Consider the following 15,568-nt stretch of genomic DNA (forward strand, 5'->3'; position numbering starts at 1 on the left):
GAAGCTGTAATAGCTGCAAAAGGTGGACCGACATCATATTGAACCCTATGGGTTAGGAATGGGATGGCACTTCAAGTTCATATGTGAGTCAAGCCAGGTGGCCAAATACTTTTGGCAATATAGTGTATGTGTACCCAAGCTAAATGTACTGTATGAAATCAGCGCACATGACACAACGATAATCTTCTTAATATTTTAGCAATTGCTCTAATGGTACCCAGCTTGCACCGCATACACCTGTGTTCCCACTTTCATCCTTTCGTGTTCTCTGCAGGCCCGAGGAGAGAGCGTCGGCATCGCCTCTCTGCTATTATCAGCGGGGTGAGTACTGACAACCGTGACAAAGCTTTTCTTCACCTTTTCTAATTGATTCATGCACACTCAGGTTAACAACTGAGCCAATTATAACTGGTGCGTGCTTTCCCTTCAGGATGGGTGGCGCTCTTTACAGCATCGACAGCATGCCAGACCTCAGAAAGAGGAAAGCAATGCCTCTGGTCAGAGATCTGGTGGGTTTAATCTCTTTATACTCCCTCCTGTCCATTTATTGCTCGGCTTCAGCAGCAAGCTATTCTCTTCATGATCTTCCCTTCCCTTCCATCCTTCTCTGTATTTTAGCCTACAATACCTTAACAGAGTGAGCTATGCATAGATCTAAAAACTGCCAATGTAGTTGTTGTTGTTTTTTAAATGCATTTAATACTATAAATCAGGGGTGTCAAACTCATTTTAGATCGGGGGCCATATGGAGAAAAGTCTACTCCCAAGTGGGCCGGACTGGTAAAATCACGGCACGATAACTTAAAAATAAAGGCCGCTTCAGATTTTCTTTGTTTAAAAATAGAACAAGTACATTCTGAAAATGTACAAATCGTAACGGTGTTGGGCTTTATTTTACACTTACATGTTGCGTTTAATAGTGTTCTATCTTTATTTGTCGTTATTTATATTTTCTAAATAAATTATGGGATAATGTTCATCAGTCAACTCATTGGTGTTAATATTCAATATATCTAGATAAAAAAAATTACATCAAAATCAAATTAAAATATGTTATTTATGTAGTTTAATCATTTTCCTTGACTAACATTATGTGCATTATTTTTTCTTTTACATATGTAGCATCATCTACAAAGATACAAAGAATTGCTATTGCGACATCTAGTGGACACATTTAAAACACCGGTTTCTTTCATTCAAAAGTTTCGGCTCATTTTTATACTTAGCAAACTCATCCCGTGGGCCGGTTAAAACCTGTTCTGTACGTTTGACACCCCTGCTGTAAATAATGTATAATATTTACACATCATCCCATAGATTTTGTTGTTATTTTTTTCAAATCTCCCTTTTTCTTCCCACCTTCACGTTAATGCCGCAGGCTATGGTGAGTGAACTATGCCTGCTTTCTAAAAAAAATTCCACCAGTCATTATTACCACAATATTATTGCTTAACTTAAATATTTTTGAGGAACTCCCCTCTCTCCTGTCAATCAGTCATTGGTCCAGAGCTCCAGGAAGGCCGGCATCACCTCAGCCCTAACGTCCAGCACACTGCACAACGAAGAACTGGTCAGTATATCATCATTTAAATAAACATACACACAGTGAAACTGTTGCTATCCATCCATCCATCCATCTTCCTCCGCTTATCCGAGGTCGGGTCACGGGGGCAGCAGCCTAAGCAGGGAAGCCCAGACTTCCCTCTCCCCAGCCACTTCGTCCAGCTCTTCCCGGGGGATCCCAAGGCGCTCCCAGGCCAGCCGGGAGACATAGTCTTCCCAACGTGTCCTGGGTCTTCCCCGCGGCCTCCTACCGGTCGGACGTGCCCTAAACACCTCCCTAGGGAGGCGTTCGGGTGGCATCCTGACCAGATGCCCGAACCACCTCATCTGGCTCCTCTCGATGTGGAGGAGCAGCGGCTTTACTTTGAGTCCCTCCCGGATGGCAGAGCTTCTCACCCTATCTCTAAGGGAGAGCCCCGCCACCCGGCGGAGGAAACTCATTTCGGCCGCTTGTACCCGTGATCTTGTCCTTTCGGTCATAACCCAAAGCTCATGACCATAGGTGAGGATGGGAAGGTAGATCGACCGGTAAATTGAGAGCTTTGCCTTCCGGCTCAGCTCCTTCTTCACCACAACGGATCGATATAGCGTCCGCATTACTGAAGACGCCGCACCGATCCGCCTGTTGATCTCACGATCCACTCTTCCCTCACTCGTGAACAAGACTCCGAGGTACTTGAACTCCTCCACTTGGGGCAACAGTTTCCTTGCGGAGGAAACTGTTGCTATTTAGATATAATTTAAATAATATGTTTGTTAATGCAGTATTGTGCTGATCAGCCAAAGCAGCTATGCTAAAAAGTTCTATTGTTGTCATTAATTTTTGCCTTTGTAAAAACATCGAAACAAAAAAACGAACAACTTGTGAAGTTACTTCTTTAGCTGCAAACTGAGCTGAGCTGTCCCCCACAAGATGTGCTCATGTTTCTTTTGGAGGACATTTTTCCCCCAAATATTGAACACGTTCTGAATTGTGCAACCTCAGGGGTGTTCAACATTAGTTCCACTGTATGAAACATGTTGTCCATATACAGCAACTGTTGTGTATTTGATGGTCGTGTGATGGGTGATGGCCAAGGAGACGCCAAGAGGAATCGTCGGACAAAAAGTTTTATTTTGTTTCAGCGAGCCTCTGACTAGAACTGCAGCTCTAGGAGAAGAAGTGCCGGATCTCTTCATTCTGCTATCCTGTCGGACAACTGTCGTTTAAAGGCCTACTGAAATGAGATTTTCTTATTTAAACGGGGATAGCAGATCCATTCTATGTGTCATACTTGATCATTTCGCGATATTGCCATATTTTTGCTGAAAGGATTTAGTAGAGAACATCAACGATAAAGTTCGCAACTTTTGGTCGCTGATAAAAAAGCCTTGCCTGTACCGGAAGCAGCGTGACGTCACAGGTCGTGGAGCTCCTCACATCTGCACATTGTTTACAATCATGGCCACAAGCAGCGAGAGCGATTCGGACCGAGAAAGCGACGATTTCCCCATTAATTTGAGCGAGGATGAAAGATTCGTGGATGAGGAAAGGGAGAGTGAAGGATTAGAGGGCAGTGGAAGCGATTCAGATAGGGAAGATGCTGTGAGAGGCGGGTGGGACCTGATATTCAGCTGGGAATGACTAAAACAGTAAATAAACACAAGACATATATATACTCTAATTAGCCACAACACAACCAGGCAAATTAATCCCGCATAACAAACACCTCCCCCCTCCCGTCCATATAACCCGCCAATACAAATCAAACACCCGCACAACACTCAATCCCACAGCCCAAAGTACCGTTCACCTCCGCAAAGTTCATACAGCACATATATTTCCCCAAAGTTACGTTCGTGACATGCACATAGCGGCACGCACGTACGGGCAAGCGATCAAATGTTTGGAAGCCGCAGCTGCGTACTCACGGTACCGCGTATCCAACTCAAAGTCCTCCTGGTAAGAGTCTCTGTTGTCCCAGTTCTCCACAGGCCAATGGTAAAGCTTGACTGTCATCGTTCGGGAATGTAAACAATGAAACACTGGCTACGACATAGCCGCTACGTGTTTGTGTTGCTGCAGCCGGCCGCTAATACACCGCTTCCCACCTACAGCTTTCTTCTTTGCTGTCTCTATTGTTCATTAAACAAATTGCAAAGGAATTCACCAACACAGATGTCCAGAAAACTGTGGAATTTTGCGATGAAAACAGACGACTTAATAGCTGGCCACAATGGTGTCCCAAAATGCCTACTACAATCCGTGACGTCACGCGCAAACGTCATCATACCGAGGCGTTTTCAGCAGGATATTTCGCTGGAAATTTTAAATTGCACTTTACTAATCTAACCCGGCCGTATTGGCATGTGTTGCAATGTTAAGATTTCATCATTGATATATAAACTATCAGACTGCGTGGTCGGTAGTAGTGGGTTTCAGTAGGCCTTTAAATACCTTTCCTGTAGCCCACCACTCTTTGTGGTGGTTTACAGGTGCCGATCAGTCTGGCCAACACCCAGTTTGCTGATTAGCCTATTTTCTGTAAATGATTTGGGTCCGGTGACCTCCGACTCCTATCCTCTGTCCCTTCGTGTGGACCTTCTACCGGATGTTGCTAAGGTCTATAATCTTCCTTTTTAACCTGACACCTCCTTCCTTGTGGGATTCCCACTATCTTGATAACTGCCTGCAGTACTGCGGATGGACACGTGCTCTTTGACATTAGTAAAAGACTGCATTTAAAGGATTATGTGACCAAATACAAACACATGCTACTTCCAATCCTATCAGAAAATTATACCTGATAAAATTAGCCACACAACAAAACATTTTAACCCTCAAGTCTACCCCGTCTTCCTTTGCAGAAGAGTCACGTCTATAAGAAGACCCTCCAGGCTCTCATCTATCCCATCTCCTGCACGACTCCGCACAATTTTGAGGTTTGGACGGCCACCACCCCCACCTACTGCTACGAGTGCGAGGGTTTGCTGTGGGGCATCGCTCGGCAGGGCATGCGCTGCACAGAGTGCGGGGTCAAATGTCACGAGAAATGCCAGGATCTGCTAAATGCTGACTGTCTGCAAAGTAAGAAAGATAACTCTCAGACATGATCCTTGTGGGCAACAATATAGCCAAAATATTCACAACAGATATGAATTATTCATTCATATCTGCACCACTTGTTCAATTTTATTGTTTCTCTTCTGGAGGGGATATTAAAAACTATTCTTCTTTTGCTGTCATCCACCTCGGCTACTCTGCGTTTTATAGCTCTGCAAACGTGTCCCTCATGAAATGGGATTTCATTTGCTTCCCTCTCCTTGTTCTTTGTGCTGGACTTCACCAGGTGTACTCAACATTAGGTACACCTGCTAAAAAAATTGAGAGAGCTCATTTTAAAAAAGGGGGTTTTCAAAGACTATTTTGGACTATTTTTCCAAAACTTTGTTTTAAATGGCGCTGTAAAAGTTTGCTAATTTGAATTCAAACTGTTAAAAAAAACACAACATTTTGGTGGAAATCTGGATTAAGGTGCAGATTGTAAAAATGTTTTATACTTTTTGCAGTTATAGTCTGCTCAGATTGGGGCCATTTGGCCTATCAAATCCAAGTGATGGAATTGCAGTGAAAAAAGTATTGTAGGTGTTGACACCCACATTGCAATGTGCATTACCGCCACCTATAGGACTGGAGTGAAACACTATTGTCCAACTCTTGCATTTGATCTTATTCGATTGGTGTACACAACAATATGTCCTGTAGTTTTATTAACAGCCCTTTCATATCCCAGTGCATTGTACAAACCCCAAAACCAGTGAAGTTGGCACGTTGTGTAAATCGTAAATAAAAACTAAATACAATGATTTGCAAATCTTTTTTAACCTATACTCAATAGAACACACTGCAAAGACAAGATACCTAATGTTCGAACTAGAAAAAATTGTTGTTTTTTGCAAATATTAGCTCATTTGGAATTTGATCCCTGCAACATGTTTCAAATAAGTTGGCACAAGTGGCAAAAAAGACTGAGAACGTTGAGGAATGCTCATCAAACACTTATTTGGAACATCACACAGGTGAACAGGCTAATTGGGAATAGGTGGGTGCCATGATTGGGTATAAAAGCAGCTTCTATGAAATGCTCAGTCATTCACAAACAAGGATGGGGCGAGGGTCACCACTTTGTGAACAAATGTGTGAGCAAACTGTCCAACAGTTTAAGAACAACATTTCTCAACGAGCTATTGCAAGGAATTTAGGGATTTCACCATCTATGGTCCGTAATATCATCAAAAGGTTCTGAGAATCTGGAGAAATCACTGCACGTAAGCGATGATATTACGGACCTTCGATCCCTCAGGCGGTACTGCGTGAAAAAGCGACATCAGTGTGTAAAGGATATCACCACATGGGCTCAGGAACACTTCAGAAAACCACTGTCAGTAACTACAGTTGGTCGCTACATCTGTAAGCGCAAGTTAAAACTCAACTATGCAAAGCGAAAGCCATTTATCAACAACACCGAGAAATGCAGGGCCCGAGCTCATCTAAGGTGGATAGATGCAAATTGGAAAAGTGTTCTGTGGTCTGACGAGTCCCCATTTCAAATTGTTTTTGGAAACTGTGGATGTCGTGTCCTCTGGACCAAAGAGGAAAAGAAACATCGGGATTGTTATAGGCTCAAAGTTGAAAAGCCAGCATCTGTGATGGTATGGGGGTGTATTAGTGCCCAAGGCATGCGTAACTTACACATCTGTGAAGGCGCCATTAATGCTGAAAGGTACATACAGATTTTGGAGCAACTTTTGTTGCCATCCAAGCAACGTTATCATGGACGCCCCTGCTTATTTCAGCAAGACAATACCAAGCCACTTATTACAACAGCGTGGCTTCATAGTAAAAGAGTGTGGGTACTAGACTGGCCTGCCTGTAGTCCAGACCTGTCTCCCATTGAAAATGTGTGGCGCAATATGAAGCCTAAAATAGGCTGTTGAACAACTTAAGCTGTACATCAAGCAAGAATGGGAAAGAATTCCACCTAAAAGGTTCAAAAATTGGTCTTCTGAGTTCCCAAACGTTTACTGAGTGTTGTTAAAAGGAAAGGCCATGTAACACAGTGGTAAAAATGCCCGTGTCAACTTTTTTGCAATGTGTTGCTGCCAATAAATTCTAAGTTAATGAATATTTGCCAAAAAAAAAAAGTTTTCTCAGTTCGAACATTAAATATCTTCTTTGCAGTCTATTAAATTGAATATAAGTTGAAACGGATTTGCAAATTACACAACGTGCTAACTTCACTGGTTTTGGGTTTTGTAAATGTGTCATTCTTTCTCTCTTTTGCCCACTGACCAGGGGCCGCGGAGAAGAGCTCCAAACATGGCGCGGAGGACCGAACTCAGAACATCATCATGGTCCTCAAAGACCGCATGAAAATCCGCGAGAGAAACAAACCGGAGATCTTTGAGCTCATCCAGGAGGTCTTCTCCGTCCCCAAGCCAACCCACGGCACGCAGATGAAGCAGATCAAACAGAGCGTGCTCGACGGCACATCCAAGTGGTCGGCCAAGATTTGCATCACAGGTGAGCGAGTAGATTGGACTGAAGTTGGTCAACTCTGTGACATCACACGCACTTATTCTTATTCCCTCTTCCAGTGTTGTGTGCCCAAGGGTTACAAGCCAAGGATAAAACTGGTTCTAGTGATCCCTATGTCACCGTCCAGGTTGGAAAGACCAAAAAGAGGACCAAAACCATCTATGGCAACCTCAACCCTGTCTGGGAGGAGACTTTCAATTTGTAGGTCCTCACCTAAAACAATAATGTGATATTTTTAAACCGCGTCTAACGAACTCTTGGATTTTGTCGTGTGCGTGCAGCGAATGCCATAATTCTTCTGACCGCATCAAGGTGCGAGTGTGGGACGAGGACGACGACATCAAGTCCCGAGTGAAGCAAAAGTTCAAGCGCGAGTCTGACGACTTCCTGGGGCAAACCATCATCGAGGTCCGCACGCTGAGCGGGGAGATGGACGTGTGGTACAACTTGGGTGAGTCGCACTGCAGTGTGATGTCACCCGATGACTTCTAACATTCCTCTGCTGGTCTTTTGCTCTCCTCAGACAAGCGCACTGACAAATCAGCTGTGTCGGGGGCCATTAGGATGCACATCAATGTAGAGATCAAGGGCGAGGAGACGGTCGCGCCATACCACGTTCAATACACCTGCTTGCATGAGGTAAGATCAGTGGGCCCCGTTCAGCAATAAGTTCCTAACTTTTCCTCTTATCTTTCTTCCTAAGTGATTTCCTAAGAGGAGTCCATTCAAATTCATGACATGTTCTTAAACGCCCAAATTGTTCCCACCTGCTGTTCTTAAGTTGCTGAATGCCAAATGGTTAGCACGTGCGTGTCTATCATAATTTGCATATAAACACACCCTTATTTCCCCAATATGCACATGTAAACACCCTTAATTCCGTAATTTGCATAGGTAAACGCCCTTAATTCCCCATATAAGGGCACAATTCCGGCGGAAAAGCCGAACATCAAACACATGTGTGTGTATATATATATATATGTGTGTGTGTGTGTGTATATATATATATATATATATATATATATATATATATATGTGTGTGTGTGTGTGTGTGTGTGTGTGTGTGTGTGTGTGTATATATGTGTGTGTATATATATATATATATATGTGTGTGTATATATATATATATATATGTGTGTGTGTATATATATATATATATATATATATGTGTGTGTGTGTATATATATATATATACATGTGTATATATATATATATATATATATATATATATATATATATATATATATATATATATATATATATATATATATATATATATATATATATATATATATACATTGTCTTTATAATCCGTTTTGTCATTTAACATCAATTAACATTGATGTTCATCAACATTTAACATTGTCACGTTATCGATGGGAAAATTCATTTTTAGACAATATAATTTGCCTGAGCGGCCAGGAGACACCAAGAGTAACAAACGGTAGAGAATGGATTAAAAAAAAGGAAAGATTAAAAAAAATTAAAATTTTAAAATAAAAACTTTTTTTTTAACTTGGGACTTCCTGTGGGCCGGATTTTGGATGCTGGGGGGCCAGATCCGGCCCGCGGGCCGTAGTTTGGGGACCCCTGGTCTACATGGTCGTGAAATATGCGCTCCCTCCCCAGTTTTTTTTTTAGTACGACTTCGGTAAGCTATGAAGCCGCACCGCTTGATGGATTGTCGGCTCATTAAACATACGAGTGTTATTATGGTGTGTAAAGTGCAAAATGGCACTTATTAGCAGACATATTATATTACCTGGCGTTTTGTTTCGCAATATTATGCAAAAGAAACTTTTCTTACTTTCTGGTACCTGCTGCTGTGTAAGGGGGGGGTTACCCACATATGCGGTCCTCTCCAAGGTTTCTCATAGTCATTCACATTGACGTCCCACTGGGGTGAGTTTTCCTTGCCCGTATGTGGGCTCTGTACCGAGGATGTCGTTGTGGCTTGTACAGCCCTTTGAGACACTTGTGATTTGGGGCTATATAAATAAACATTGATTGATTGATTGATTGATTGATTTGGGATCAACATAAGTCCTGAAAATAGTGAAGGGAGAAGTCCTTAGCCTTCTGGAAATGTGGCCCCAACACAATTTAGTTAAGTATCCCTGACCTAAGAGATTGTCAGTCATGTGTATAATTTACTCTGTCAGCTTTACCAAAATTACATCTCTCTATTTTTACTATAGTTGCTGCTTCATTTTATTTTTCTCTATGTGGGCCTGAGAGTTGCCCTGTTAACTTAACAGGTTTAGCTGCGTATTACAGGGTGTAATGTGCTTTTGACCCTGAACACAGTGTACGGTGTATAGAAAATGGATGGATGGTGTTACACCACCACCAGAGTCTATTAATTGGGGTGTAGCTCTTTACTAATGATCAGTTCTGCGATGGATCTTCGACTAAATGCACTTCACTTGAGATATGTCTTTGCTCAAGTGAGATAAAGGGCACATCTTGACAGCGTAGACCACAAAAACATTTCCGCTCATTCTCGCTGTGGAAAACTCTGCTGATTGATTGCGGACCATTCACTGCCCGGAATGGAGTCATTACTCAACTCATTACTCTCCGGAGCATATTAGCTGAATCTTAAACAAGAAATAACCGCAATTATTATTGCGACGCCTCAGTGGTAGTATGCTGCATGGTAAATTTGGAATGTTTTAACACAGCATAATACTTTATAGCAGGGGTGTCGAACGTACGGCCCGCGGGCCGGATCAGGCCCGCGAACAGGTTTGTTCCGGCCCGCGGGATGAGTTTGCTAAGTATAAAAATGAAAGAAACTGATGTTCTAAATTTGTCCACTAGATGTCACAATAGCAATTCTTTGTATCTTTGTATATGATGCTACATATGTAAAAAAAAAATAATAAACCACATGAGGAAAATGAGCAAACTACATAAATAACATCCTGTAATTTGATTTTTATTTTATTTTTTTATCGTGATAGATTGAAAGTTAACATCAATGAGTTGACTGATGAACATTATCACATAATTTATTCAGAAAGTATAAATAATGACAAATAAAGATAGAATACTATTAACTGAAGAAGAAAAAACATGATGTGTACATTTTCAGAATGTGCTTGTTCTATTTTTAAACAAAGAAAACAATCTGAAGTTATTTTAAAGTTATCGTGCTGTGATTTTACCAGTCCGGCCCACTTGGGAGTAGATTTTTTTTCTCCATGTGGCCCCTGATCTAAAATGAGTTTTATACCCCTGCTTTATTGCCTCATAGCCAAGGAAGGATCTGCTTTGTGTCTGCTTATATTAAAGTCATTTATGCTACTTGGCCATGACACAATAAAACCTTTAAAGGTCCCAAGTCATGGTATTTACGTCTCAGATCTCACATTAGTGTATTGAAAGCGTGTTGATGCTGAACTTTAGATAGTTTAAACTGCTTTTTATCAGGTCCTTCTGGGAACACACTGTTTGGTGTGTCTTCAGCTTTAAAGGGGTCATATTATGTTTTGTTTTTTTTATTCAAACCTCTTACTTGTAGTCAACATAACATGTAATATACCGTATTTTTCGGATTATAAGGCGCTCCGGAGTATATGTCGCACCGGCTGAAAATGCATAATAAAGAAAGAAAAAAACATATATACGTCGCACTCGAGTATAAGTCGCAATTTTGGGGGAAATGTATTTGATAAAACCCAACACCAAGAATAGACATTTGAAAGGCAATTTAAAATAAATAAAGAATAGTGAACAACAGGCTGAATAAGTGTACGTTATATGACGCCTAAATAACCAACTGAGAACGTGCCTGGTATGTTAACGTAACATATTATGGTAAGAGTCATTCAAATAACTATAACATATAGAACATGCTATATGTTTACCAAACAATCTGTCACTCCTAATCGCTAAATCCCATGAAATCTTCTTCCTCTGTGTCGCTTCTAAACAACTCTGCCAACTCCAAAGGTATGCGCCGCTTCCTCTTGCCGTTCTCTGCTGCATATTTCACTACGTCCAGCTTGCAGTCTGCAGTATATGATTTCCTTTTCGGTGCCATTTTTGTTCAGCCCTTCTCAGTTTTTATAAGTTACCGCCAATGTTGAAATGATCCATTTTTATAGCTACAGACGTAGTAGCAGGTAGCATCCCATGACCCACAATGCACTTCTGCCATGACCCGCCCCCGCCGAATTTTTATTGGTTGACGTGTGTGTGACGATTGCTGACATTCGCCTCGTCTCTTACGTGAATGAGCTAAATAATATTATTTGATATTTTACGGTAATGTGTTAATAATTCCACAAATAAGTCGCTCCGGAGTATAAATCGCACCCACGGCCAAACTATGAAAAAAAACTGCGATTTATAATCCGAAAAATACGGTAAATGCTTTGGTCAAAACGTTGCCATCTTTACCATCTTCAAGTCGCTTTCTAACGGTCTCTTCAGAATACGTTGTTTTGTGGGGGGTCTTATTTACGTGTTTAAATCCTCCTTCAGCCCAGCCCCACTTTAACTGCGTCTCCACCCTGTCAGCCATGTTGTAGTTTTAACGCTTGCATATCAAGTCTACTGACATATATAATTTAGTTACTGATATATGCTACAGTGGAGGATTTTACCATGCATGTGCATGTACGAGCCAGTCTTCCCCACAACAAGTGGACAGACAAAAATAAGGGACTTATTGACTGCAACTGGATAAATATGGCGGATTCTTGCAAAGCTTTTTGCGTAAACCTCTACTGACTATATATGGAAATATCCACTGGTGTAACTAAGACAAAATACGCCACTAAAGTCTCAAATTCCAAATGGCTCGTTTGGAGAAAGTTTGGAAGAAGGCATTGTTTTATAAATATCTCCAACAAGCCTCAATGGTTTGAGGTAACATTTTTGGGACTTATAGGGATCCCAAATACACAAAAACAGGTACCAAAATTTGCTTGACAGTACCCATTTAATGCTAATGAGCTGAATTTGTCCACACCTGTCTCTGGCCATATTTGCATAGTGCTAATTTGCACTTTATCCAATTTTGACATAAACATTAAAACTGCACATGTCCAGAAGTAGTGGAACAGAGGGAACCAAACACCAGCAAACCTATACCATCACTATGAGCTACAGTGCTAACAATACACTCACATTTGAAGGACAACCTCACGCTAAAGTACATTAGTCTTTTCAAAGAAAAACTAAATGATGAAACATATAACTCCCACATCTGTACTAACTAGAAGTTTGGCAAAGCTCTGGGCTTTTTTTTTTAGAATGTGAAGCAAAGCCTTTTTTTTAATTATTATTATGTTTATGAATCTGTTCTATAAAGCTGGTGGACATGAGGAGGTCCATGATAGATTTTTCTCATAAACAGACTCTAGGGCAGGGGTGTCAAATTTATTTTAGATGGGGGCCCACATGATGAAAAGTTTACTCCTAAGTGGGCCGGACTGGTAAAATCACGGCACGATAACATAAAAATAAAGACAACTTCAGATTGTTTTCTTTGTTTAAAAATAGAACACTTACATGTTGCGGTTAATAGTATTCTAGCTTTATTTGTCGTTATTTATATTTTCTGAATAAATTATGTGGTAATGTTCATCAGTCAACTCGTTGGTGTTAATTTTCAATCTATCAAGATAAAACATATTATATCAAAATCAAATTACAGTTAGAGTGTCCGTCCTGAGATTGGTAGGTTGTGAGTTCAAACCCCGGCCGAGTCATACCAAAGACTATAAAAATGGGACCCGTTACCTCCCTGCTTGGCACTCAGCATCAAGGGTTGGAATTGGGGGTTAAATCACCAAAAATGATTCCCGGGCGTGGCCACCGCTGCTGCTCACTGCTCCCCTCACCTCCCAGGGGGTGATCAAGGGTGATGGGTAAAATGCAGAGGATAATTTCACCACACCTAGTGTGTGTGTGACAATCATTGGTACTTTAACTTTAATATTGTATAATATGGGACCTCTAAGGTTATAAGCATTAATTACAACATAAAGGTTAAGTGTGAACAATTTTTTCTTTGACGCATCTTTCACAATGTTTTTGTTTTCTCTCCTGCAGAACCTTTTCCACTTTGTGACAGACATCCAGAACACCGGCGTGGTGAAGATCCCCGATGCTAAAGGAGACGATGCGTGGAAAGTATACTATGAAGAGACGCCTCAGGAGATAGTTGACGAGTTTGCAATGCGTTACGGAGTGGAGTCCATTTACCAAGCCATGACGTATGTTCCTGCCGGTCACCTTACCTTTAAAAAGACTACTTTGGGTGGAAAAGCACATACTGTATGTGCATGCCTCTTTGTGTTCTCTTTTTTTTTTTGCAGTCATTTTGCCTGCTTGTCGTCTAAGTACATGTGCCCGGGAGTGCCTGCTGTCATGAGCACCCTGCTCGCCAACATCAACGCCTACTACGCTCACACCACCCAGGCTACTAACAACGTCTCTGCCTCAGACCGCTTTGCCGCATCCAACTTTGGGGTGAGTCTCGGCAGACAAATGCAGGTGTTTTTGTCCCTGGCTGAATGTCTGCTAGTGAAACACTCAATGGCCACGACATTGGGTACACTTACAACATCTGAAAACAAATGCATTAAAATACTGCTCTTCGGAAAAAAATTTAAATAATGTCTTTGCAATATTAGTGAGACATTAGACAGGAATTAGAAGTACCTCTCAAAATGTACAGTACAGGCCAAAAGTTCGGACACACCTACTCATTTAATGTGTTTTCTTTATTTTCATGACTATTTACAATGTAGATTAACAATGAAGGCATCAAAACTATGAATGAACACATGTGGAGTTATGTACTTAACAAAAAAAGGTGAAATAACTGAAAACATGTTTTATATACTAGTTTTTTCAAAATAGCCACCCTTTGCTCTGATTATATTTTTGCACACTCTTGGCATTCTCTCCATGAGCTTCAAGAGGTAGTCACCTGAAATGGGTTTTCACTTCACAGGTGTGCTCCAAGCACATTGAGAGAATGCTAAGAATGTGCAAAGCAGTAATCAGAGCAAAGGGTGGCTATTTTGAAGAAACTAGAATATGAAAAATGTTTTCAGTTATTCCACCTTTTTTTTGTTAAGTACATAACTCCACATGTGCTCAATCATAGTTTTGATGCCTTCAGTGACAATCTACAATGTAAATAAAGAAAACCCATTGAATGAGAAGGTGTCCAAACTTTTGGCCTGTACTGTATGTGTGTGTGTGTATATATATATATATACACACAAACCCCGTTTCAATATGAGTTGGGAAATGGTGTTAGATGTAAATATAAACGGAATACAATGATTTGCAAATCATTTTCAACCCATATTCAGTTGAATATGCTACAAACACAACATATTTGATGTTCAAACTGATAAACTTTTTTTTTTTTGCAAATAATCATTAACTTTAGAATTTGATGCCAGCAACACGTGACAAAGAAGTTGGGAAAGGTGGCAATAAATACTGATAAAGTTCAGGAATGCTCATCACACACTTATTTGGAACATCCCACAGGTGAACAGGCAAATTGGGAACAGGTGGGTGCCATGATTGGGTATAAAAGTAGATTCAATGAAATGCTCAGTCATTCACAAACAAGGATGGGGCGAGGGTCACCACTTTGTCAACAAATGCCTGAGCAAATTGTTGAACAGTTTAAGAAAAACCTTTCTCAACCAGCTATTGCAAGGAATTTAGGGATTTCACCATCTAAGGTCCGTAATATCATCAAATGGTTCAGAGAATCTGGAGAAATAACTGCACGTAAGCAGCTAAGCCCGTGACCTTCGAGCCCTCAGGCTGTACTGCATCAACAAGCGACATCAGTGTGTAAAGGATATCACCACGTGGGCTCAAGAACACTTCAGAAACCCACTGTCAGTAACTACAGTTGGTCACTACATCGGTAAGTGCAAGTTAAAACTCTCCTATGCAAGACAAAAACCGTTTATCAACAACACCCAGAAACGCCGTCGGCTTCGCTGGGCCTGAGCTCATCTAAGATGGACTGATACAAAGTGGAAAAGTGATCTGTGGTCTGACGAGTCCACATTTTAAATTGTTTTTGGAAACTGTGGACGTCGTGTCCTCCGGACCGAAGAGGAAAAGAACCACCCGGATTGTTATAGGCGCAAAGTTGAAAAGCCAGCATCTGTGATGGTATGGGGGTGTATTAGTGCCCAAGACATGGGTAACTTACACATCTGTGAAGGCGCCATTAATGCTGAAAGGTACATACAGGTTTCGGAGCAACATATGTTGCCATCCAAGCAACGTTACCATGGACGCCCCTGCTTATTTCAGCAAGACAATACCAAGCCATGTGTTATATCAACGTAGCTTCATAGTAAAAGAGTGCGGGTACTAGACTGGCCTGCCTGTAGTCCAGACCTGTCTCCCATTGAAAATGTGTGGCGC

The 15,568-nt window shown here is 41.2% G+C and overlaps 1 protein-coding gene across 4 annotated transcripts in view; it reads left to right on the forward strand.

The window, feature by feature from the left end:
* unc13a (unc-13 homolog A (C. elegans)) overlaps positions 1-15,568 on the forward strand; it is a 168,007-nt gene that overhangs the window by 75,456 nt on the left and 76,983 nt on the right. For all 4 annotated transcript variants that reach the window (XM_062038703.1, XM_062038700.1, XM_062038701.1 and 1 more), the window contains 10 exons: positions 275-321; positions 431-509; positions 1,496-1,570; positions 4,411-4,630; positions 6,899-7,126; positions 7,201-7,342; positions 7,423-7,592; positions 7,665-7,780; positions 13,208-13,371; positions 13,474-13,627. In XM_062038703.1, the coding sequence (XP_061894687.1) occupies positions 275-321; positions 431-509; positions 1,496-1,570; positions 4,411-4,630; positions 6,899-7,126; positions 7,201-7,342; positions 7,423-7,592; positions 7,665-7,780; positions 13,208-13,371; positions 13,474-13,627 (1,395 nt within the window). The remainder of the gene's footprint in view (positions 1-274; positions 322-430; positions 510-1,495; positions 1,571-4,410; positions 4,631-6,898; positions 7,127-7,200; positions 7,343-7,422; positions 7,593-7,664; positions 7,781-13,207; positions 13,372-13,473; positions 13,628-15,568) is intronic.

Source organism: Entelurus aequoreus, linkage group LG27 (assembly GCF_033978785.1).
Source record: "Entelurus aequoreus isolate RoL-2023_Sb linkage group LG27, RoL_Eaeq_v1.1, whole genome shotgun sequence".
NCBI classification, from domain to species: domain Eukaryota; kingdom Metazoa; phylum Chordata; class Actinopteri; order Syngnathiformes; family Syngnathidae; genus Entelurus; species Entelurus aequoreus.